We start from the raw sequence: 25,159 nt of genomic DNA on the forward strand, positions 1-25,159 counted from the left end.
TTTTTCCTATAAAAAAAACACCCCCAAAACAAAAAAAAAAAAAAAAAAAAAAGGATAAAAAACAGGAAGTTGAGAAGATATAGGGAGATGAGTGTTTGAAATGGGGCCATGAGCCCAAATGTCTTAGTGAATTGATGTCAGTAATAATGTGAACTGAAAAGACAGGACTTTGTGGTCAGAAAGTGAGGTATGTAGGTTAAATATGCCAGAATTGATGCAGGTCTAGGGGACTACGAACTCCAGAGTGCAGCCTAAGCAGTAAGGATGTGAAAATACTAGTGATGAAATGGCTGAAGAATTAAAGGGCCTTGGACTATCAAGTGGATCATCAATGTGAACCCTGCAGTCATTCATGTGCTGGCTAGATTTGTGGTGAACTGGAAGACTGACAATCAAGTGTCAAATTCTTCAAAAAAAAAATTAAAGAGAATAACCAGGTGTTTGATAAATACCAGAGAGAGAGTAGAAAAGATGGTATAGCAACAGTCAAAGCTTTAGAAAAGCAGAGGATTTTGTACAGGGACGGGGGTGGGGGTGTGGGGGCAGCATTAGAGATCTCACTTCCCCTTTCCACAGCTCTTCATAGTGCCTAGTTCCATTTTTCTGCCATTCTCAATTTCTGTTCCTCTACCTTCTTCCAAAAAGAAACAGAAGCCATCAAGTAGGAATTTCTTTTTCTTGCCATCATTCATAGTTCACTGATTCCAGGTCCTAATGTAAAGGAAAAGGGTATGAGCCGGTACAGTAAGACTGCCTTGGAGGCAGCCCAATCTCTAGTTAAGCCTATAACCAATAAGTTAAAGTATGACTAACAGTTTGTTTCCAATTTGTTGAGAATACATAGAAGAGTCTTCCTGTCTCCTTGGGTTCATGGAGAAGTAGAAGAGGAAGGGAATGAGGGGAATGAAAGTGAGACATTGTGGGACGTTCCCCCAAAATATCAGTAGCGGCAGCTCAAGCTAGAATGACAGGGTTTCCAAAAGAATCCTCTAATACAAAACAGCGCAACCAGGTACATGGTGGGACTTATGCCTCATTTAATAGTTATCTATGAGGTCATCAAAAAAGTCATGATGTGTTTTCCTGCTTTTCTATGCAAAAAAAAAGGTGTCATGACTTCTCTGATGACCCAAGAGAGGTATGGATTTCAAGAGGCCCTTCTATCAAATGAGGTGGTGGGTGAGGAAATGAATCGATCCCCATCAACTCATCAGGTCTGAAGAAACTGAAACATTTTCTTATTTAGGAAAATATATAGCAAGCTTACTAACACTTATCAAACAGTCCTAATTGTTCAGGTTCACTACACCCCTTATGGTTCAACAGATCTATATTACTATGAGCCTATGAAATATAAGAGGATACACTTCTGGGCTGTAGTAGTGAAAGAACCATACAGATTTCTCCAGCTTCTTCTTCCATAACACGGAGACCAAAGGAGTGCTTCCAGGTGGTACATACACAGGAAGGAGGCTCTTCGACCTGACTCCTTAAGTGATTAAATGGAGCAGAGGCCCCCGTGCCAAATACTGGTTTAGAGAATAAGAGAGGAAGAAAACTCAGTAGAATTAAATGGCTCACATTGCAGAGGTATTTGGTCACTGTGGCAAGCCTAGACTACACTCAGTAAATGTAAAAACCTTCCATGTTGGTCAAGAAAATCAAAAGCAGCGATATCTGACCAGAGTGAGTACAGTGGACAAAAGGACAAAGTAATCAGCTTACAGTTTCAGATTCGGTGCCTGGAAAAATATGCCTCAAATAACTGGACAATTAAATAATAATCTCTTCCCCAGACAGCAAGAGAATAGCTTAAAAGCTCCCTAAGACCAATGTATTGCCCCCTGAAGAATGCATCAAGAGAAAGTACTCACACTTAAACATCTTCACAAACTCACCCCATCCTCTGGCACGAACAAGCAAGCAGTCCTGAATGGCATCTTCCCGAGATCTAGCACACCTAAGCTATCATTTTCTTGTCTGAGCACCTTAGACCACATTTCAATCAACAATATATCATGATTTTCTTAATATTTTAATTTTCTTAACTAACAAGGTTATACAACAAAATAAGATGTATGTAACTATGGATCACAGATAAGCGATTTTCTTTTTGTAGAGAATTTAAATGCTACCTCAAGAGTCAAACCAGAATTACTTTCTAGGTATTAGGTAAATATAGAGAACTGTCATAATTATATTGTATATAGAGATGAGAACTATCTGATTTTGAATTCTTATTATATCCATACATATTTTATGTCATGTGTGTGGTTTTGAAACTATATTAATAATAACACACAAGTTCTAAATAAATCATAATGTTTCTCAAAAAAATCAAAATAAACACACCTCTCATTATCCCCATGACATAACTTAGAAGAGGGTGGTCCCTTATGACATATTCTGATATTTTTCTAGATTAATCTCTACCTCTTGAGAAGTTTCTTCTTATGCAAGCCTGCTCCCCAGGAATCTTTGAGGTTTACAGCACAAATACTAAAAGAGGTTACAAAAGTCTTCTCTGGGCAAACTCATGCTTGTGCTGTGAATGTCAGTTTGTGTGTTGTCAGTTTACCAATTTCACATAACACAGTACACTCATTTGTTTAAGATAAGTGCAACTATTCTTTAGATTCTCCAAGGCCAAGCAGAAAAGTAAATAAATTATGAACTGGAAAAACTCTCTCCAGAGGACTTTGTGAGTGCTGAACCAACATCTATGCCTTAGAAATGTTTTCTTAGAAATATGCCTGCAGGGCCAGCTGCAGTGGTACAGTGGTAATGCAATGTTTCCTGATGGAGAGGCCATATAAGAAAGTACTGGGTTTGGGAACAGGGGTAATCCCCTGGAGATCATGATACTTATGATCCCAGTTGGCTGGAGCTAGGGGCAGGGTCACCGTGTTGGAATTCTGTTGTGGTACCTCTCTCTACCGTTCATTTTTTTCTCTGTCTGTCTCTCCCAAGGAAGTGAAAAAGAATTTTTTTTTTTAAATATACAGACATATTCTTATTTTTTCACTGTAGCTTATCTTCCTCAGGACAGCTAATTTGACAATAGCTGATTTCATCCCTGAGTCTAGGGATTAAACATGGAATTTAGGTCTAAGATAATAATTTTCTAAAAGCACCTCTCCTCCCCGGACATGGAAAAGGAAGAACCACTATAGTTGTAGGCAGGGGTCTTACATCGCATGGGGAAATAGTGCTAGCTGACATGGAAGGCAAGAGCTGACTTTTGAAAAGAAATCCAGTCCCTGCAAACATTGTCGAGCCCTGAATCAATCAACCAAGAAACCCAACCTACCACTGAGTCTAGAGTTAACAAAATCTCCTTTTCTTTTTTTTTTTGGAGAGATTTTTGCTATATGGCACATGCGCTCACCAGACAGACAGAGACATAGAGACAGAAAGCGAGAAATCACCCCCAGGGGGGATGGTCACACCACAATCTCTTCTCCTCCATTCTCTTCTCAGGATCCTGGGCACGCACGCACACGCACCTGGCGTGAGTTTTAAACCACCAGGTCCAGGACGCAAACCACGGTCGACTACATGGGAGTCCAGCGACATAGCCATTACGCTAACTGCTGGTTCCCAAAATCTCCTTTTCTTTAAGCCAATCTAAATTGGGTATTCTGTCATAGCAAATTATGACATTCCGACCTGCACAGTCAAAACACACAAAGTCTCGTGTAGTTCTTCATTCATAAGAAGACTGACCTGGTATTCCAGAAATCCTGGCTTACTTATCTCCATTCTCTATTAACCTACAAACAATAATTTTTAGCTAAATGCAAAGAGAATTTCTGACCAGGACTATCATAACATCTGCATATCTGAAAAAGAAGCTTACAGTAAAGAAATCTAGAGCAACTGGCTTTTACATGGCACAAGTGAAACAACAGAGACATTAAAGGACTTGATCTTCACCCAACACAACTACAGCAGAACCAGAAATTCCCTGGTTGCCGACAAGCACATCACCTACACAGTGTAATCACTGTATCCCACATCCTACTTCAGGGAACAGGACAGGGCGAAGGAGCACAAATATATGCCATCTGTGACACTTCCTAAGCTCTTAGCTTTTAAAGTAGCCATCCCATGATAATCATTTTTTTTTAAGTCCATGCTATAAATATGCAAGTAAAGTGAATCTCAGAAATCACTCCAGACTCTGGTTCACAAATAACATTAGTATAGTCCTAAAATATCACTCTAAATTCTCTGATAGGCTCCTGTGATTTAAACAGAATTTGGATGCTGGTGCTCCTTCAAGACTACATTGAGACATTTTATATCCATGACATTACATAAGTTGTAGAATAGAGAACATATAAATGCATATAAAAACTTTAGCTGTCACTTACCATTATTCTGAATCCAGCATTTTTTCAGCCCATAATTTTCATGCTAATTCACCAGTCTATGTCTTCCTAGTCATCTCTAAGACTACACGCCTAGCTATTGCTTTATACATCCAGTTCAAAAAAGTCAACGTGTCTAGGTTATTTGGCAGTGACAAAGACTGCTGATTCCAGGACTATTATTTTCCTTTACCAAAAGCACAAACTCAAACTGAAAATAAATCAAGGAGATAAATTCTCTTCCTTTCTAACCTAACTTAGAATAGTGTGTTTCTTTTTGAACTCAGAGGAGAGTATCAGACACACCACATGAATTGCTCTACTTTCACATGCTCAGACTGATTAAAATGAAATATTAACATTTTTCATGCAGGTAGTAAAACTTTCTCATTCAAATATTCATTATTTCGTAAATGCCAAGAACCAGCTCGCAAGTGACATAAACCAGGAAACCTTCACCAATCTCCCTGGAAAACTATGCACTCCTCTACTAGAATAGCCAATACGTGCTCATTGTAAAGATTTAAGTTCCTGTCCTTGAAAATTAGCATAATGGAATTCAACCTGTGTATTAATGTATGCTTCTTTAATGCTAAGATATAAACACTAGAGGCTCTCTTTTTCAATTTCTACTTAGTGATATTTTCACAAACAACAGTATAAGGTTGAAACTCTTTTGAATGTGCCATAGAAAATAAAGGTTAGACGTATTTTAATAGAGGAAGTGTTCTTCAGTTTACGATTAGAATTAGTCATTTTTCTTTCATTGGTAAGAAAAAAATAGTTCATATAGCATTGCTTATAACATGGGAAAAACATTTCTTACTATATGAGAACAAAATGGTCCTAAATTTAAAAAGAAACATGAGTATATGAAATGAAAAAAATGTGTCAGTGATATTAGTAAAAGATAAACTATTGCTGAGACTAGTAATATTAAGACATATGAACATATTCATAGTACAGCTGGGAATTAAATGTATATATATGAACACATAAAATAATGAGGGCAGAAGTCACCCTAATCATTCATCTTTGCAGCCCCCATTAGGGCATCTGGTCTGGTGTCTTCATTATAATCAGTATTCAACAAATATTTGTAAAATGAATGCATAAGGAATGAATGATGAGAAAAATGATAAACAGCTATTTCTATCTCCTGGGAGTTCACTGCACTACTTTCTTAAATTTAATTAATCCTCAACGTCCTTGTAAAATAGCCAAAGGGAACATGTATTTACATTACTCTGAAATTGACAGAAGTTTTGAGAAGGGTTAAAGAACTTCCTCCCAGTAAATAAAGGTTCACAATCCAGCTAGGATCAAGGTATTTAAACCATGTCCTCGGTGGTTGGCTTTCCATCTGAGCCCCTGCTGCATTATCATAGGCACTTTCCCCAATCTCCTCATCACGGATTTCTGAGTTTTGCTGCTAATCTGTACTCTTTATGCTTCCGGCGCTTTTAAAGTTCATTTTTAGCCTTTCCCCTCCTACTCCACAAATACTGGGACCAAGGCCTTTCCAGGTCAGTCCTGATTTGAAGCATTTTATCTTGCCCTCCCCAAACGGATTCACAGTTACCAGACCATATGTTCCAATATTAGCTCAGGGGAGGAAAAAAAAAAAGTCATCATACATTTTATACAAGAGATCACAGAAAAATAGTTTACTGCCACTTGAAAATACTATTATCACTCCATGTTCACCTCTGGCCCAGAGCTATACAGCTGGTAGAATGGAAGTATATCCTATCTTCACTATTCATGAGGATACTACTTATGAATTGGAAGTCCAAGACAATATGTACATGACCTAATTTTGAGCATTTAAAATAATATAAGATTCCTAGCCTTGATTTTATAAAGGAAAGACTGGAGACACGAGCAAGCATATATTATCTCTCTGTGCTGTGGAACACCAGCAATTTTTTCTTAAAACTTAAAACATTTGATATTTAAAATGCCAAACTTTTACACTTCTGCAGTAACAAGGTGGTTATCATATTGAATAACATTTCTTTCTCTCTAGTACTTCGCAGAATTAATATCACCACACGAACTGAAAATGTTAAATGACTATAAAAAAAGTACAAATGATTTCATTAAAATTTAGCTTAGCAAAATGTTAGTTTCATATTCTTGTAGAAAATTGTATTCGTATTCAAATAAAGTGAACAATTTACAAGCAAGGAAAGTGGCAACGAATGTTTGAGCCCACCCCCACTTCAGTCCTTACCCCTCTGTGCATTCAATTCCAGACAAATGCAGGTATTTCCAGTCAGGAAAAGTGGAGAATGTACGCATGCTTGGGATAACACATTTCCAACGACACAGCCTTGTTCAGACAGTGAAATTCTAACCGTCTATTATGCACTGCCACCTGCCAATATGGCAACTGGTACCGTGTGTAACATTTACAGTGCTCTGTAGCCAAGCCTCTAAGACCAGTGATTATGAAATAATTACAAAATTTACCACAGAGGGGAACCAGCAGTTAGCGTAATGGCTATGTCGCTAGACTCCTACGTAGTCGACAGCGGTTCGCGTCCCGGATCCGGTGACTTAAAACTCACGCCGGGCGCGTGTGCATGCGTGCCCAAGATCCCGAGAGGAGAATGGAGGAGAAGGGATTGTGGCGTGGCCATCCCCCCTGGGGGGTGATTTCTTGCTTTCTGTCTCTCTGTCTCTCTCTGTCTGTCTGGCGAGCGCACGTGCCCTATAGCGAAAACCTCTCCAAAAAAAAAAAAAAAATTACCACAGAGGAAAGCAAAACAGAGAAATTTTAAATCACCAAGAAATATGTCACAAAGTCATGTCCTTATATTCTTTAGGATCCTTCAACAAAATCTGTCATAATGGACACACTTCTGACAAGCTTAATTATTTGTTTTCCATTCACATGTATTACAGGCAACAAACTGGCAAAGTAGAATAGGGTATGGGGAGATAGGAGGATAGATAATGGGGTATTAAGAGCTAGAGTGTCCCATAACCCACTTAACAGTAACCACATGAAATAGTTTTTCCCTTAATAATCACACTACACGGTTTGCTTTTTTTACTTAACCCTCAACTCACAGAAGCTTAAAGGACTTCAGGTTGAAAGACACCCTATTCTGATTCTTGGAGACCTCTCCTCAACTTCAAAGACAGGACTTTAATTTTATTTTAGATCAAATGCTTTACAAGGAGTTCAAATTGAAATGAAATTTTATATGAAGCTCTTCACTGACTTAAAGAATAATGAATGAATCACACATAAGCTTGCTGCTTATAGACATTACAGAGGAATGTTTACCATCTTTGTTTTCAGTTTCCCATTGCTAATCCTTTTCATTCTAAATAGACAGGAGCTAAAAAAAAAAAAAAAGCCTAAAACTCCTAACCACATCAAGAATTACTATATGACATTTGCCCCACAGATCAGTGACCCAACAAGAATGGATGAAATAGACCCAGAGTCTATAAAAACTTATGCACATCAATCTACAATTTTTAAAGAGTAACTACTAAACACAGCTAAAACCTGGAGGAAATGTAACATTTTTTAAGGACATTTCAATTAGCAAAAAGAAAAAAGAATTAATTTTTTCCCTCAAAGCTTGCTAGTGTATTGATCACATATGTTCAGTAGGAAAGATAATACCAGCTCATAAAGTACGATTCATTTTCCTAAGGCTTTTAAATGTCAGTAACATAGGCTTCCCCTTTCCAGGAGTTAGTGACATTGGAAGCTATGTGGTAAGAAAGAAGACAGAATTATAAAATCAGATTTCAATAAAAAAGTAAATCTTATATATTTGGACAGACAAAATCAGCCTTAGTATGTTAAGACCCAAGGGCATGCTTGATTTTTCATAAAATCAATGAATTGCCATTAAAACAAATAAACAAGCAAAAATTATTCCTGGTTCCCTTCTTAAGAAGGCATATTAATACCTTAAGTGTATTAGAATTTTTTTAATTTTACAAAATGTTATGAGAATTCAAAAGATAATTTGGTTATTTTACAAAACGTTCATGAATTCAAAAGATACTTTGGTTATCTTAAAAACTAATTCACATAAATATTTTCCCTATTAATAAGACATAAGTAGATGCTAGTTTCAACTAAAAAGAATATGTATTATCAGAGGTACAATTATAGAAGAATCATATAAATATATCTGACCCCATTAGCAAATATTGTTTTTTCTTAAGTTTTAACTGACAAGAATTTGATGGCTCTTAAATACGTTTTATTTTTAAAACTGTTTCAGTAAAATGTAATTGACAATTGAAATTTGTTTTTCCAATATATTACTTTTTAAAAGATATATTTCTGCTTAAAATGAAATAAATTTAATTTGCCTTTGGGCCCATTCCATGCATTTCTGTTGGGTCTCAGTGTTACCGAGAGGGAGAGATAGCCAGACAGACACAGAGGGAATAGAGAAACACTCAGTACAGTTGGTTTACAAATGACCTCTATCTATGCTCATTCACCCTTTCTCTTTCCCACCTTGTCAGTCGCCGCAACTCCAAATGTCAGGAGAGTCATTGGTGTAAAAGAAAAAACTTGGAATCTTGCAGAAAACTGATCCAGGGTTCTGAAGGAGGCAGAAGCGGCCAGCCCAGCAACGACTACCCAGTCCCAAAATACCGTCTCCCACAGACTCTAAACAGCTTTCCCTTTAAGACATTTCTTAAATTAATTTAAATGATCAAACAGATATTTTACTTTAAAATGTAAATGTTCAGGAAATCCAGGGTATCAGAATGTATGAAACTTCTAACAAGCTTCCCCAAATTTTTGTGGAGTAAATGATAAATTTACTTGGGACAATTAGAAGATAACTTAGAAGCAGTAAATGAGAATTATTTGTCTCTTTCGCCTATTCCCATAAGCTGCTGAAGCAAGCATTTATTCGGTTCTTGTACGTTTTTGATTTTAAGATTCAGTTTTCTTACTTATGTCTCTAAAATATTAGGTAGTTGGGAAAGTCATAAAGTATTTTTCTATGTTTTTCTATGCAGAAATGGGTCATGACTTTCCCGACAACCCAATATCAAATAAATCCCCTCACCCCTGTGCGGGAGGAAGTTGTGATGTTTATCGGCCATTGTCAGCAAAAATGTGAACTCGGCCTTCAACAGAATATTCCACTTCACTTGATTGTCACCCCTGTATTATTTGCACTGGAATTAACCACTTGCCTATTGAGTAGAGGTAAGAGGCAGCCCTGAAATAAAAAGGGTTTGTTTTTTTTCTTTCCTTCCCTATGAAGAGGATAATGTGTCACATGCTAGCCAATGCAAGAAAAGCCAGTGGGAACTGCCAAACACATGAGAACATACACAGACTTCCTAAGGACAGTGGAGAGTGGTCCAACGTGAGCCACCTTCCAAAAGGACTCTTATCATGACCCTAAAATAGGTTCAGTTGACTTCCTAGACTATTTAATTTTTAATGATATGTAGTTCACTTTTAAAAGGCAAAAAAGCAAGGTTGAGCAAATAAAAATGTAAACAAACCCTAGGATTTTCCTAATTAGAACAATAAATTCTACCTATACTAAAGCTACAGGTGAACATTAGGAACCTAGAACAAAGATAGGAAAAATACTACTAGCTGCAGTGGCCTGATAATGGCTGAGAGCCTGGAGAATCTCTCTCTCTTTTTTTTTTTTTTCCTTTTTTTTTATTTATTTCATCCATGAACAAGAAAAGAAAATACCATCCTGATACCATGATCCAACACCCAGCCTTAGCCAGTCCCAGATCATGGAACATGTGTGCCCAGTGTACTCAGGGAGGTCTTTTGACATAAACCTGAAACCTTCCCATATGGGTCAACCTTGCAGAGCAATTTACTGTTGAGCCACAGCCCGGCCCTGGAAAATCTTTGGATTCCAAGCTTTACACTTGAACTTTGTGACACTGAAAATAAAAAATAGCATTCAATCATACAAATGCACGTACTATTGCTATTTTTTTACTCTTGAATACATATACTGTAGTTTTTTTTTAATAAACTGCTCCTTATTACAAATTAATGTCATTTTAAGTTGTGAAATTTTATATTATAGATCAGAGTGGTGGCCCTATTAAAGGGCCCTTTCCTCCCCCTCTCATTCTCCTTTACATTATCTATGGTCCCCAGGAAGTAGAACTGAGTTGGTGCTGTGAGTAATAAAAATACTGCCTTCTCTGCCTGACCCTGAGCTGGATACCATCGGGCACTTATGCTGGAAAGGATGAACTCCACAAGCCTTGGCTGCTCAAACCCTGTACATTTTTTTTTTTTGAGAGGTTTTTGCCATAGGGCGCGTGCGCTCGCCAGACAGACGGAAAGAGACAGAGAGACAGAAAGCGAGAAATCACTCCCCAGGGGGGATGGTCACGCTGCAATCCCTTCTCCTCCATTCTATTCTCGGGATCTTGGGCACGCACGCATACGCGCCCAGTGTGAGTTTAAGTCACCGGGTCCGGGACTCGAACTGCAGTTGACTACATTAGAGTCCAGCGACATAGCCATTACACTAACTGCTGGTCCCAAACCCTGTACATTTTCAAGAGAAACCTGTCTTTAGATCTGACCCCTGGCGAGCTCCTAGAACATAAGCTCTGGGCTCTTGGAACATTATAGTTGATAAAAGTAGTTCTACATGCCTGAGGTCTTAGGTCACACAGTACCATTTTGATCACAGGATCTATGCTAACAAATGTGATTTATGGTGAACACCTGTTTGACTCTGACTGCATAGCTGAGAACAGTTAGGTACTGAATACCCGACTGATACCCAATAAAAAAGTCAAGGCTCAGCTAAGCTTTCCTAGTCAACAGCACTGCCATTGTTGCCATTGAGTTCCCTAGTCAACACCATCATCACAGTGTCTCCAGGAGAATTAAGCACAACAGTGAGACTCAATGAGAGAGCCTGTGCCTGGTTTCTCCTGGACTGTGTCTCATTAGTCTTTGATGTTATACGTGTTTGTTTGTTTGTTTTTAGGGTTTTTTTTTGTTTTTATCTTTCATGTGAGAGAGACAGCGACCCTTGACAAGGTCTCCCACACTGCGATCCCCCATCAGCCTTCCAGCCAGCTAGGATCATATGCATGCCCACAGGTACAACCGGCACATTCCATTTTACAAGGCATCTGAACCAAGCCCTTCCTGTATGGCTCCAGTATTGCACAATGGCACACCACCACATATGCCACCGCAGCTAGACCTTTGTTGATTTTAATCTATATCATTTTGCTATACTTCATCACAACCATGAGTTTAAGAGCTCTTTTTGAGGTCCTACTGGGGAACCATCAAGTCTGAGCCTAACAGTGGTCTTAAGGAATTTCATTGCCCATCTTAGCATCTAGCACAGTTCTGAAAACCCTCAAATATTACTGTCATTTTACACATGATAAAATCAAGACTAAGAGAATTTGACCGGTTGGTTAGGAGAAATTCAAATCAATATGTTTATTCTGCTATGCCATGTTGTAATATTAAGAGTTATAAACAATTTTTAAAATAATCTTAAAACTTTACTGCCACAGTATTTCTTTTGGAAAATATGTAATGTCATTTCATAAACCTTAATAATATTTTAGCTAAAATTAATCCATAAACTCAGTCCAATTCATAAAGAATTTTATGTATGTGGTAGTTCTAGAGGCAATAATCTATTAGGTTATTGGGAAAGTCATGACGTATTTTTCTGGTTTTCTACATGAACATGCATCATTACTTTCCTGACAACTCGATAGTATCGGAGTCACTTTAAACTATATTTAGTGCCTCTTGCCAACCTTCCATATCACTGCTCCCAAAAGACATATGACCTTTCTCCCCAAAAACATATATTCCAGGGTAATCCAAATATTAGCACTTCCCATGTTTGAGATCCCTAACCTCCTCTTCCTCTCTCATATATCTAGAGCTGTATATCCACATCTACCCATACCTATGTATTTACCTCTATCAGATATACACATGTATCTATACCTAACTACAGAGACAGAGAGAGAGAGAAATAGATAAATCGTCATAGTCTTACTGTCTTCAAATAAAGCTTAGAATGTTATCTATCTTTACATGTTCAGGCAAGACAGGCTTAAAATGCAATGCAGTTGCAATATGTGCTGCAAGTGTGTACCTGTGTGTGTGAAACACACACACACTTCAAACATGTGTTATATTTAAGCTCAGTATTTAAAGAAATAAAGCAACTCGTAATTAATTTGAGTAGTGCACCAGCATTATTAAGTATTATATTTCTATGGTGAAAATTGATAGCACATGTTTTCCAATATAAAATTGTGATTTACTTCCACGTAATATATTTGAGTTTTGTGCCAAGGCATTTCATTTCACAGAAATATTAACTATTTTTATATTTTTCTGCTTCAAATCGATGTGCCTTTGTGAGGTTAAAAAAATAACTTCCTATGTTTCAGAATCTTTATCTAGAAATTAAAGTCTTACTTGGCCTTTAGATTTAAAAAGTACACTTAAAAGGTAACATTTCCCAGGATGCCCCAGAAGGCTAGAAATGCTAACATTTCTCTGTTTTAAAGACTTCTGTAAAACTACTCCTGTAACTAGATTTCTCCCTGCAAACTGCCTGCAGTTGGAAGGGATTCTATGCATATTAGACACTAAGAATTGAGGATAGTGAAAATTTTACAGTCATGGCATAGGAAATCAACCAAGAAACTCATATTAAATCAATCTGCAACTAGCATGATTTCAAAAAATTTTTCTTGGCTCAAGTTTCATTGTTTTGGAGTCAAATTCAACCAAGAATATGGGCTCTCACTGAAATCACCAAAGACACTCACTGAAATCACCATTCCAGGCTGGTTTTCCCATTAAGATGGACTGTTTTGAAAAGCATCAAGAATTTGGCTTATAGTGAATTATTCAAATGCCAACTTTTCTCTTCGTTAAAAAGAATTCTGACCGTTCACTTCAGAAATTATTCAAATTCTGTAGTAATAATAAAATAATGACTGTCTTTCAGCTGGAGGGCTTGCTATTTTTTTTTCTCTTTTTTTGCTGCATATCTAGCCATGGTGCATTTTAATGAGAAATGATGACTGCATCAGCTTTTGTTCATGGAGCAGATTTTAGCATTCAGTGTAGCTCTCCCAGTCAGTATCTAAGACTCTGTTCTTAGATCAATGACATGGATACACAGAGACTGATGAATGTGTTGTCACATAAAGGATACACTTAGCTTAGATTTTGCACACTGACTCCGAAGTAAGAATTCTAGAACCTAGTAGGTTCCTGGTACCTGCGCGATTACTCTGGTTTCCCTGACTAACAAAAGCCAAGGAGTATTCACACAGGAATATGCCTACTGTTAATATGAATCATTTTAAATATATGCCTCTTCTGTGTCCACAGGAGTGCATGTTAAAGCAGAAGATTCATACTTCGATCATTCAATCATTTGTTAAAAAGTGACATGTGGCTTCCTAAAATTTAATGCCACTGCCTTAAAAAAATAAAAAAAAAAAGCAGGGAGCTTTTGCTCCCCAACTATTGCTGAAAACTCTGAGAAATACTTTTAAATCCGTGGCTAAATTTCTCATTTGGTCACTTAAGGGAAAATTATCTTACCAAATAGATACCTCATTCATTTATTTAAAACAAATGCAATTAATTTAACTAAGAAATGAAAACTGTAGATAAATTCCAGATTTCCCTCACCGTGAACTTTTCCGAAAGTATAATCCACCCTAGATTGCTCACCAAGAAGCTCTATTGCAAAGTGACAGAATTTAAGAGGACATAATGAGTACTTCTGTTACACAGAATCATTATCTATCTCTAACACTTCCTTATGAGACTGACTTCTAATCATGTACCAAAGAGGGCTCTGCTAACTTCAGGGCTTTGATGAATAAGAATAGTTGAGAGCCCTTATCATAAATGGATTCAGCACAACTGAGGAGAAAGTGAGCGAACCAGAGAAATAAATGCTCACGTAGAAAAGGTAGTGGCATAAAATGCCAAATGCCTACGTTTTTCTTGTCACAAACAACATCTATGAAAGCAGCTGAAAATAGATTCTTCAGGGCTCCATGTGAATCAGTAATTTCCATTTCTATTACACTATTATTTACCCACAAACTATTTTTAATGAATAAGACTCAGAGTTTGCCAAAGTGTTTTCCACAAAACAACTCTCTTGAGATGTTCCAGATCTGTAATCAAATAAGTCTGAAAAAACCTGAATACTTCATTCACCTCTTAGATATGCACAATACACACTAAAATATAAAAAGGCTCTAAAAAGCTAACCATTAAAACTGTTTAATATTGTTTAACTAAGCATTTCCCAGACATATTTGGCCACAAATTTAACATCTAATTAAACACTTTAGGAAATGCCATCACAGAATACAAGAATAATATCACTTTGTCATTCAAGACATATTGACTGTAGTCTAGCCACTTTGGTAGAAAACTTCGGTGTAACTTTTTTTTTTTAATTTGACTTATAATGACTCTTTTATATGCAGCTCTGTGCGTTAGAGTATTTTTTTTAAGTTTGATTTTTCTTTTTTGTCTGTACCTTTTTTCTTCATAGAAAGGTTAACAAACACAAAGTAGTTATATTAGTCTCTGCCTCAATTCTCTATTTTAAATACAGCCAATATTTTATAAGTCATTCTTGGATAACAGCCTGTACTTGTTTATTAAACAATAAAACAAAAATATGAATAACTTCAGAACTAGTTGACAAAGTCACCCTTTCAAAGTACGTTTCAAAATGTTCAGAGAAAGTACATTGGGGAACATCAAGTAAGAGTCAGCTTCCTGCTAATTTTTGAAAAAGGAAAACTGACCTGCCTGCACAAAGGCTTAGTAGATGTCTCCCTTTTAAATTCAACATTTAAGGATCTGTCATCCTCTGTTTAATACCAAGAAGCGTTTTCATCAGTCACTGGGATGCAAAGAAACTTCATTCGACACTGCTGCTGTTCATCTGGAATAGATGGAGATAATCTATTTATATTCTCATCATGCCCTCCTCAAACTGCACTGTGTTCTCTCCCTCTCACTTTGCTCTACTCATGTTCTTACTCTACCCTCTTGTGCATACATTATACATTCCAAGATACCACTTGCATACAAGATACCATTCCTGGGCAAGATAAAGATAAATGAACTGATCTCTGTGATATTAAAAATCATGGTCTTAAAACTCAAACCAACCGTACTACACCATTCAGATGTTATCAACCAATAAACCTGAAACAGTACATACTAAATTAATACAAACTGCTGCTGCGTGGACAGGGAGGTCAAGTAACAAGAAGAATTTGGTATGTGGGGGCCTGGGAAACACACAAGAATGGACAAGGCAGGTGGCTCCTGAAAGCCCAGAACAAGAGTTTAAGTTTTATAAGGAAAAAAAAAAAAAAAAAAAACATGATGACATTTGGAGGCTTCTGAACAAATAAAATTCACACTTCCATTTGGATCATTAAGAAGCTGATAATCAAGAATTTTAAAAGACACTAGGTTAAAGTGATTGATCAAGTGAAGTCCTACAAGGCATGGACTCAATGTGGTGGTTGAAGTGCTACAATACCAAGCAGAGAAAGGTGGAAGAGAGAAGCTTCTTTTAAAAGGAAATGAGAATTTACTATGATGTGCTGGGTTAAGGCGAACATGATAAATATTCATTTGGAAAAGCCCAGCCTCCAAGTGATATAACTCCAACAGAAAACGCAAATTATGTTACAATAAAAGGGAGATAAAAGGTCTTCTTAAGAAAAACCCGTCTTACTAGTTTTTCCTGAGGTACATGGATGATGGAATTTCAGAAACTTAAAGAGAATGAGAAAGAGAACGATTACATGTCAATAACTTGACTACACCTAACTAAAATAAACTGCCCAAATCAGCAGCAGCTATCTTAAAACAAGATTTATCTCCTATGGCAAATCCAGGCAAGTACAAAATATTTTCAGGATGGGCAAAATTTCACATGTGTGTATATGTACATGAAATATATGTGTGTGTATATATATGTATATATACACATATACACATATGCACACACATATGTCATATGTGTTTGTAATATGTGTGTGATATATATACACATACATGTACATACACAAACATATACACTATAGTGAGAAATGATAGGGAAATTAAATGGACTGTCCAAATATTTATGTAAATATTCCACACCTACTGTACATAATTTTCCAACTATCATATTTACCACCAGGCTCAAGAACTTCCTTACCAACCAGTAGATTTTCCGTCCTGCCTAAGCAGACATCCCATTAGCAGCCCTTCCCATCCTCAAACATTTCCAACTACTCTGTCATGCCAGTGTAATCAATGCCCCTCAAACCTTCCGTAAACATAGACTTCCACTGCAGTATATACTCCATTCCAAATACTGCAAAATTTCAGTCTGCAATTCATTCAATGTCAACTCTGCCTCTTACTAACAGTAAGTTATCTGAATTACCTAGCCTTGATTTCTTTAGCTATGAAATGTAAAAGGGCTGACAAAATACGTATTTGTCTTAGTTGTAAACTCAGGATGAGGTTAGGCAGGCACAGAGCAGAGCAGAGACTATGCTCAATAAATATCATTAATAGCATTACCCTAATCCATGAAATAAATGGAATTTAAGGTTGTCTTAATATGTAAGCTTCAATAAAGTTATACTTGTGTTAAATTGGTGGTGATTTTAGGTCAGTGGTTTTAAAAGTCACTTAACAATGAAAAGTGTTTTTTATAAAAAAAAAAAAGTTTATACAGAACAGCTAAGAGCAGCAGTAATTGAAAAAGGGATATGAAAACTCACACTGTTACTCCCTCATTCAGCTTCCTTCACACTCTCTTCTCCTGTCACCCTAGCTTCTGAGGATGATTCCTAGGACTCCAAGGAATACTCTTAAGAAAAACAATATTTTGGTACCATAAAATTATGAATTGCCCAGAGGAACACATTAGTGTTTTATTTACAAAATAATCATTCTTTACACTCAGACATTTTGAAGAGCACTTGACGGTTTCAAAGTAACTACATAGTCTATGATTTGGGGCCGGCAGGTGTCATGGTGGTTAAAGTGCTAGACTCCCACATGCGACAAGGGTTCTTGTTTTTTGAGAGGTTTTTGTTTTAGGGCACATGCACCCCCTAGGAAGACAGAGAGAGACAGAGAAACAGAAAGCAAGAAATCACCCCCCCAGGGAGGATGGCCATGCCAGAATCTCTTCTCCTGTCTCCTCTCGGGATCTTGGGCATGCACACAAACGCACCTGGTATGAGTTTCAGCCACTGGGTCTGGGACTTGAACCATAGTCAACTATATGGGAGTCCAGCAACATAGCCACTATGCCAACTGCTGGTCCCGACCGATTGTGGCTCTATAATGACACCTTCACAGTCCTCTGATAATGCAGACTAATAAATCTTCTCCCATGCCCACAGACACTCCTTTCTAAGGAAGTCCAAAGAAAACAACCACCCTTTAACAATCAACTACATTGTCTCTGTCCGTGGCATCCCTTGTCTTACAGAATTACACACTTGGGGCCCAGATGGATTAGGGCACATCTGCCCGATCACCACAGGGCAGCTGATGTCTTTCAACTGAATTATCAATTACTCTTAGAGTCCAAACACTCCAGTATGCCAATCTTTGTAATTCCCCCATTATTCCAAATGATTACACTACCTGCCATCCCCTGAAAGCACTGGAACTTGTGAACAGGACTTAAAACCTGGCTAGCCAACTGTGTCACTCCGAATTCATACAAAATTCCACTGCAAGTAACATCACCAGATTGGGGGCTTTTCTTAGTTTGGTTATCTTTGTACCTGCTCATTTAGGTTAGGAAATTCTCACTTGCCAGAAGACCTTTCAGTTTGCAATTCACTCAACATCAACTTATTAAGAAAGAATATTGTACTAGACAGTGTACTAGGCACTGGGAAAACTGTAATGAATAAAACAGGGTTCCCCTCTCCAAGGCGCTCACAGTCGAATAGATGTAAACAGACAATTACGATTTAATATGACCACATGGTTTGAGCAAAACCTAGCAGAATCATACAGGGGGAAGGGCAGGGTATGGAGGAAGTTTCAGGAGAGATTTCTCAGAAGCTTTGATTTAACAAAGATCTCAACAATGAGGGCTGACAGGACGAAATGAAGAGAGGATGTGGGTTAGGATGTAGGTGGGTGCTCCAGGCAGGGGTGCAGAGACCAGGAGAAAGAGGAAGTGGCATGCACTTTGAAGGAAGTCTGGATTGTACCATTAGTGTGGAACCTGAAGCTCCAAAACACTGATCCATACAAAGATTCCTACAACAAAAAGGATACACTTCAAAAAACGTCGATCTACCCATGACCACAGGAAACAGCCATCTACTCATACATCAAGGAGTGTACATAGGCAACTCCAAACATTCGACTAAATATTAAACTCCTAATTTCCTAATAACTTCTAGTATAAATAGATTTCTTATCATGCAGAGTCACACTTCTTGACTGGGAAACTCTCAATTTAGTGAAGATTTAAGTTTCATACAATTTATAAAGGAAAAACTAATATTATATTCTTGGATTTTAAAAAAGCAAAGTTAGGGGCTGTAAGTGGCACGGTGGTAAAACACGAGGCTCTGTAAAGCTGACCCACACGGGAAGGTTCCAAGTTCATGTCCAGAGATTGCTCTAAATATTCCAGGCATATACGTCCCCATAATGTGGTGTGGACTCAGGCTTGATCATGACACCAAGACCCTGTTGGAGGGATCAGCAGATGACAAAATGGTTACTTCGTGGGACTCCTTCATGGCTGACTGAGGTTGGAGTCCCAGATGCAGAGGCTTGACCCAGAGCATAGGTGCATAATTGCCTGAAATCTCGAGAGGAGAAGCAAGGACAAGGAGTTGAGGCTTGGCTATCCTCCCTGGGATGTGATTTTTCGCTGTCTCTCCAACGAGTATATACACCTTATAGCAAAAATCCCTCTCTACACACACACACACACACACACAGAAAGACAGAGATACCTATTGGAGGTATCTCTCTGTCTCTACTAATCATGGAAGAAAGAAAGAAAAATTTAAAAAGTTGCTCACACAAGAGCATATAATACAATCCTCAGATGCATGTATTTTATATGCCTATATGCAAATACAAGTTCTAATAAGACACAGGAGTTATGTGCTTATTTTGTTTTGGCATAAGTCTTTTCTAGTTTTGTTCTTACGATAAGCACTTACCATTTAGGTATTTTTAAACACTCGGAGTTACATGTTTCAACCCTGCCTGGCTGAGAGTTCACACTCAGGGAATCCCAGAGTGGGCCATGGCCGCCCCACTGGGTCTCTCTTTGCTCCTTCCTTTTCTTTGCCTACTGGCCCTAGGGACACAGCCGGCTTTCCTTTCCCTTCAGGAGCTGTCGCCACCCACTTCATCCCTTCTGTTTCTTCTATCACTAACTCCATGTGTGATTGCAAGTGAGATGAAGGACCAGAAACCCAAACCTTTGAGGTTTTAAGGCATTTCCTGCCAATCCGTAAAGGAAGACAGAAAAGAGGACACAAACATGAATGACAAAGTGTAAGGGAAAAAAATGACTTTTGTATGAACTTCAAAATGGGGTACAATTGAGGCCTCTGGTTTCCAGTTTTTGGCATACCTCTGCAATTGGGAGGCAGCACTGGTGAGGGCCTTATGGCAGGCTCTGAAACACAGGTGGCTGTAGAGTTTAGTTATTCCAATAAGCCTGGAAATTAGAGGTATTATAAGGATCATAGCTAAAATGAATTAATCTTATCACACATGAGAAGTCTTCAAGAAGTTCATACGTAATACACTTCATGGATATGTATAAGCTTTCACATTTTTTGCACCAAAATAATTTGTACTTTAATTTCATTTTCCATGAGCTTTCTGATGTCCCATCATGTATACACCACAAGCTGTCAAGCATACGTGGATGCTATTAATAACCAAATTCTCAACATGTAACAAACACCTTCTTCATTAAATAGTTCTCAATCGACAGACATTAAAACTGTAACTCTTAAGTAGCTGCATATTTGTTTGACGTTACAATGCCTGCTTGTTCAAAAACCTTGGGGACACTTGTGTAGAAAACGGAGAACAAAGTCTCAGGAGTGTGACAAGAAACGGTTTACAGGGCGGCACTACCCTTTAACTGGGAGAATTTAACCATATGTTTTAAACTCTCTAAGACTCAGATTGCACATCAAAAGTGAGAACAATTATCATCCCACAAACCCTCCTTCTAAGATAAATGAGATTAAGTCAGCCTTAAGAATTGGCCATCTCCTCTCCCTATCCTTCCTCACCTAAAGTTCACCAAGGCAGAATAGCAGATGTGAACGGGCATGTTGCCTCTCCGAAACCACGAAAGAAAAAGCTAATTTATTAGGTCACAGGTCAACCTTGACACAACCACCTCTCTGCATTTCCTCTGATCCTCAGAAACACAAAAAATGCCCATAGTAGAAAAAAAAATGTAATATTCTTTCTCTTTTTTTGAATAGTAACATGTCAAGATCAAGATTTCTCTTTAGAATAATGTATAAATCATTCTCAGAAAATCAGAGAGGAAATGGTATATTAAGTTTTATCTACAATTTGAACAGAAAATTATCTTTGAAATAAGTTTTCAATGGTTTAGATGAAATGGTAGTTAAATACAATTCAAGATAATCATGTACTATCTCTCTGTAAAACTCCAGCTTCCTTCAAGGATGTAGTCAGTCCAGTTTACCTGAAATGACACTAGTAATTGAATATTATGTAGAGAAGCACATTAAATCAAAGTAGAGCAGGACTGCTTTAATTTTTAATATCTGATTGAAATGTTAGGTTGGGATATAGGTAATCATGATCAGTTTTTAATGTAAGTAATGTAAAAACAAGATATTTTTTTATTTTCAGAAAAAATGTCTAGAGAATTATCTACCATCACTATACTAACGCAATTTTCTATACATTGTAAAATAAACTTTTTTTTTTTTTTTTTTTTTCTGGAGAGATTTTCACTGTAGGGTGCGTGCGCTCGCCAGACAGACAGAGAGAGACAGAGAGACAGAAAGCGAGAAATCACCCCCCAGGGGGGATGGTCACGCCGCAATCCCTTCTCCTCCATTCTCCTCTCGGGATCTTGGGCACGCACGCACACGCGCCCGGCGTGAGTTTTAAGCCACGGGGTCCGGGACACGAACCGCGGTCGACTACGTGGGAGTCCAGCGACATAGCCATTATGCTAACTGCTGGTTCCCAAAATAAACTTTTGAGAAGACAAAGCAAACACATCAGCAGTTCCACCAGTAGTCTTTCTCTTTTAAAAGACTGTTCCACATTAGATATATAAATTCAGGTAATTAAATCAGGGACAAAATATGTATATATATATATATATATATATTGCTTTAAGAGCAACCTTGGTACTTGTTCCTACAGTAAAACTGATGTTATCTTGATTAGTTAATTATTCATCCCAACACTCTGGTCTTGATCCTGGAGACCTCATACCTACTCTGCCTCTAGTTCTATTAGCACTAGTTAGAGTGTTGATAAAGAATCTTAACTGCAGTATCAGATTCTAGAGATTAAATGTAAGGTTTACTCCCTCATTGTATAGACAAGTAAACTGAGGCTTAAAGAAATTAAGTTGTCTTATCAAACACCAGGAAGGTCGTTAATGCCCAGGGATTTCCTGTCCATAAATTTCACCAGAAGTAATGCCCAGGGATTTCCTGTCCATAAATTTCACCAGAAGAACAGCAACAATTGGAAAAACAGGGCTAGCCAGTGGTGCAATGATAACACAACGCTCTGTGAGGCTGAATCTCCATGGGAAGGTTCCAGGTTCGAGTTCCAAGACCCCTCTGTATGTGGTGGTGTGCACTTGAGCGGGCTGATGGTGGATCATAGTGTGAAAACCCATGTCTGTCTCTAATAAAATAAATACACACACTTTTAAAAAAAAATTTGGAAGACAGACAACTCAACAGATATCTACTTGTGTGAGAATTTTTTCAATAGGCCACATACACGATTTGAACTGTTTAAACAATTCAATAGTATTAGTCATATATCAATGTCCTTTGGATATTAAGTGTAGGAGCAGTATAAATCAAATTTCCTCTAATTTAATTTCTATATTCATAATTACAAAGATGATGATACTACAGTAAATTAAGAAATAATTTTATTCTCTCCCCAAAAGTACATATTTAAGTTTGGTGACTCACTGTTACATTTTAAACCAGTAAATCAATGTACTTACTCCAGGGGCTTAAATATATCATATATATGGAAAACCTGATAGCCATTTTAATGAAAGCTTTATTGAGATGTAAGAATGCAACATAGATGCTAAGTGTTTTAAAGGTTCACATTAATTCCAAGCTTTCTAAAAATGTATTTGCCGAAGAAAGCTGCTTTTGCAATTTATAAATGTTCATAAATGTTTCCATTAGCTAAGAGATATTTTGGAATGTGGTCAAATGATATTGAATGTCAAGTCCTAACTGCAGGGCTTGTCTGAGGAGCCCCCTAGGCTAAATCTGACAGTTCTCATCGGTGGCCACTGCTCTTTTAAACCACTATATTTCCACACAACTAAGAGGAAGAAAGCCCTCCCTTGGTAAGTGCAGACAGCAAGGCATATTTTAATGGCATCATTTCATTTGAAATCTATTTCCTAAATACAAAACTAAAATGATTTGAGCTCGAGCTCATTCAAACCATTAACTATTTAGTATTAAAAGAAGGAAGTCATCCACTTCAGCTACATATACCTCTCCAAATTCCTACAACTAAATGTGAAAACCCAAATGCCACTCCTGGGGGGCGGGGGATGAGAGACCCGTATAGAGCATTGGCAGAAAGTATGTATATGTCAGCCTTAGGGAAATATGGCACTGTGCAGCCCCAATTCACCAGGAAAATCACCACCGGTGACCAAACTGCTTTGTGACATCTTTTGTGTTTTAGACATTTTACTTCATACCCAGTATTCCAGTTTTGTGCCCACTTGACTATATCAAGCCCAAAATGCCTCAAGAGCAGTCTACAATTAATATTACAGCAGAACAGTTTTAACATGAAGAGATCTGCTGGGTGCCTGGGGCAGGGTCTTAGAAACACTTAGAATCAAACATTGATTTCTTCTCTGCTATTTAATATCGAGGGACATCAGGCTTGGGAATGTGGCTAAAGAACTGTAACAAGAATTAAAACAAACAAAATACCCGAGCACGGAACACGCTAAGAACAAAGGAAACACAAGCGTGTGAACAGGAAATGAAGCAACTCTACACACATAAATACCTTTTGGGGCCGCCAACGTAGGTGAAAGTAAAGGTGGAGTCTGAGTATCTGAAATCTGAAACGGAAAGTCCTGTTAAAAGCTAACCCTTGAGTGGATTTTTTTAACCCGGATTGTGACTTGAGCCCCTATCAAAGGGAGGCCTGGCCGGGCGGCAGGCGAGGGTGAAAGGGCGGGTAGGTCCCCTCAACCCGCCGATCCGGAGGGGATGATGCTGCGCACCCCGGGTCGGGTGTCAACCGAGGCTGAAAAAAAAAGGCAACAAGTGCCGGGTGCCAGGGTAACGGAGGGGAATTTCCCTGTCTGGGCAGCCAGAAGCGGCCCGGGCCAGGGTCGTGGTGGTGAAAGCAAAATCCTATCCCTCTCCCGGGGGTGAAAAATGGACGAAAGGCGACCCCCAAGCAGGGGCGCCGGGTACTTCGGGAATCCCGGGAATCCCTTCTCTTTCCGGGGCAGTGCATTTGCCAGTCGGATGGTACGAGAGGGAGCTGCAGAGGAGGGAGATGTGGGCCCAGCGCTGCCCCCCAGGGGGCCTCGGCGCCCGGCGCAGGCGAGGAGCGCAGCGCAGCGCAACCGGCTCCATTCCCGGCGGCCGCCGCCGCCCAGCCCCATGCGTAAACCCCGGGCGCCCCGCTCGGCCGCTGCTGCTGGAACCCGGGAGGCGGGTTTGGACGCTTCGGCCATCTACAGGAGGCTACGAACACAGCGCTCTGCCCCTCCGCCTAAACCCTGCTCGGGCCACCGGGTTCTGCCCCCAAAGCTGGTGGCTACCCTCGACTGGGGGGGAGGGGAAGCGGACAGGCTGGCGCCCCCTCCCCGGTTTAGCTCGCGCTCTCGCTGCAGCAGCTGTTGCCAAATGAACCCCGGAATGGGGACGTGCAACCCACCCCTCCACCCCCAGCCACACACCTCGCGCTCGGAAAACTGGGAAGGGGGGCAGCAGGCGGGCAGAGGAAGCTGGCGCTGGGTCCGAGGCTCTGGGAAGGCGAGAACTCACCTGCAAACAGACAGTCCTTCTCGGCTCTGGACTTCTGGATCACGACGTCGATATCCTTCTGAATTCGCTCTTGCCTTGAACACATCCCCATGAAATAAATCCCTGGAAAAGAAGCAGCCGCTATTTCCACCCCACCCCACCCCCGTCGCACGCTTCCAGCTTTCGTAAATATTCAGTTAAAAATGAAACCTCTGGCCGAGGCAGGGGCTGAAGGCGAAGTGGTTTCGGAAGTGATCCCGGGTGAGAGAGGAGGAGGTGGTGGTGGAGGAGGAGGAGGGGGAGGTCGGCTTTGCATTCCCAGATGTGACCGCCCAGCTGCTGCTCGCCGCTGCTGGATTCCAATTTCCTCCCCTTCTGACAATGGATGGTGATGACACCGAGTCTCACTTTCTCCCTCCCCCGCCCGGACCAACGGCCGCGGGGGGCCGAGGATGCTG

General features: G+C 39.1%; 1 protein-coding gene across 7 annotated transcripts in view; it reads right to left on the reverse strand.

The window, feature by feature from the left end:
• The window catches only part of PARP8 (poly(ADP-ribose) polymerase family member 8), a 270,423-nt gene that overhangs the window by 170,108 nt on the left and 75,156 nt on the right, over nucleotides 1–25,159 (reverse strand). For 4 of the 7 annotated variants that reach the window (XM_027772068.1, XM_027772069.1, XM_006149030.3 and 1 more), the window contains exons 2-3: nucleotides 24,723–24,824; nucleotides 23,728–23,782 (exon numbers count right to left, since the gene is read on the reverse strand). In XM_027772068.1, coding sequence (XP_027627869.1) covers nucleotides 23,728–23,782; nucleotides 24,723–24,813 — 146 coding nt within the window. In that variant the 5' untranslated portion in view covers nucleotides 24,814–24,824. Of the gene's footprint in view, nucleotides 1–23,727; nucleotides 23,783–24,722; nucleotides 24,825–24,911; nucleotides 25,154–25,159 lie in introns of those variants that run through there. The other 3 variants (XR_003549476.1, XM_006149033.3, XM_006149029.3) reach the window with 1 other exon arrangement.

This window comes from Tupaia chinensis, unplaced genomic scaffold (genome assembly GCF_000334495.1).
Source record: "Tupaia chinensis unplaced genomic scaffold, TupChi_1.0 Scaffold000251_1, whole genome shotgun sequence".
NCBI classification, from domain to species: domain Eukaryota; kingdom Metazoa; phylum Chordata; class Mammalia; order Scandentia; family Tupaiidae; genus Tupaia; species Tupaia belangeri.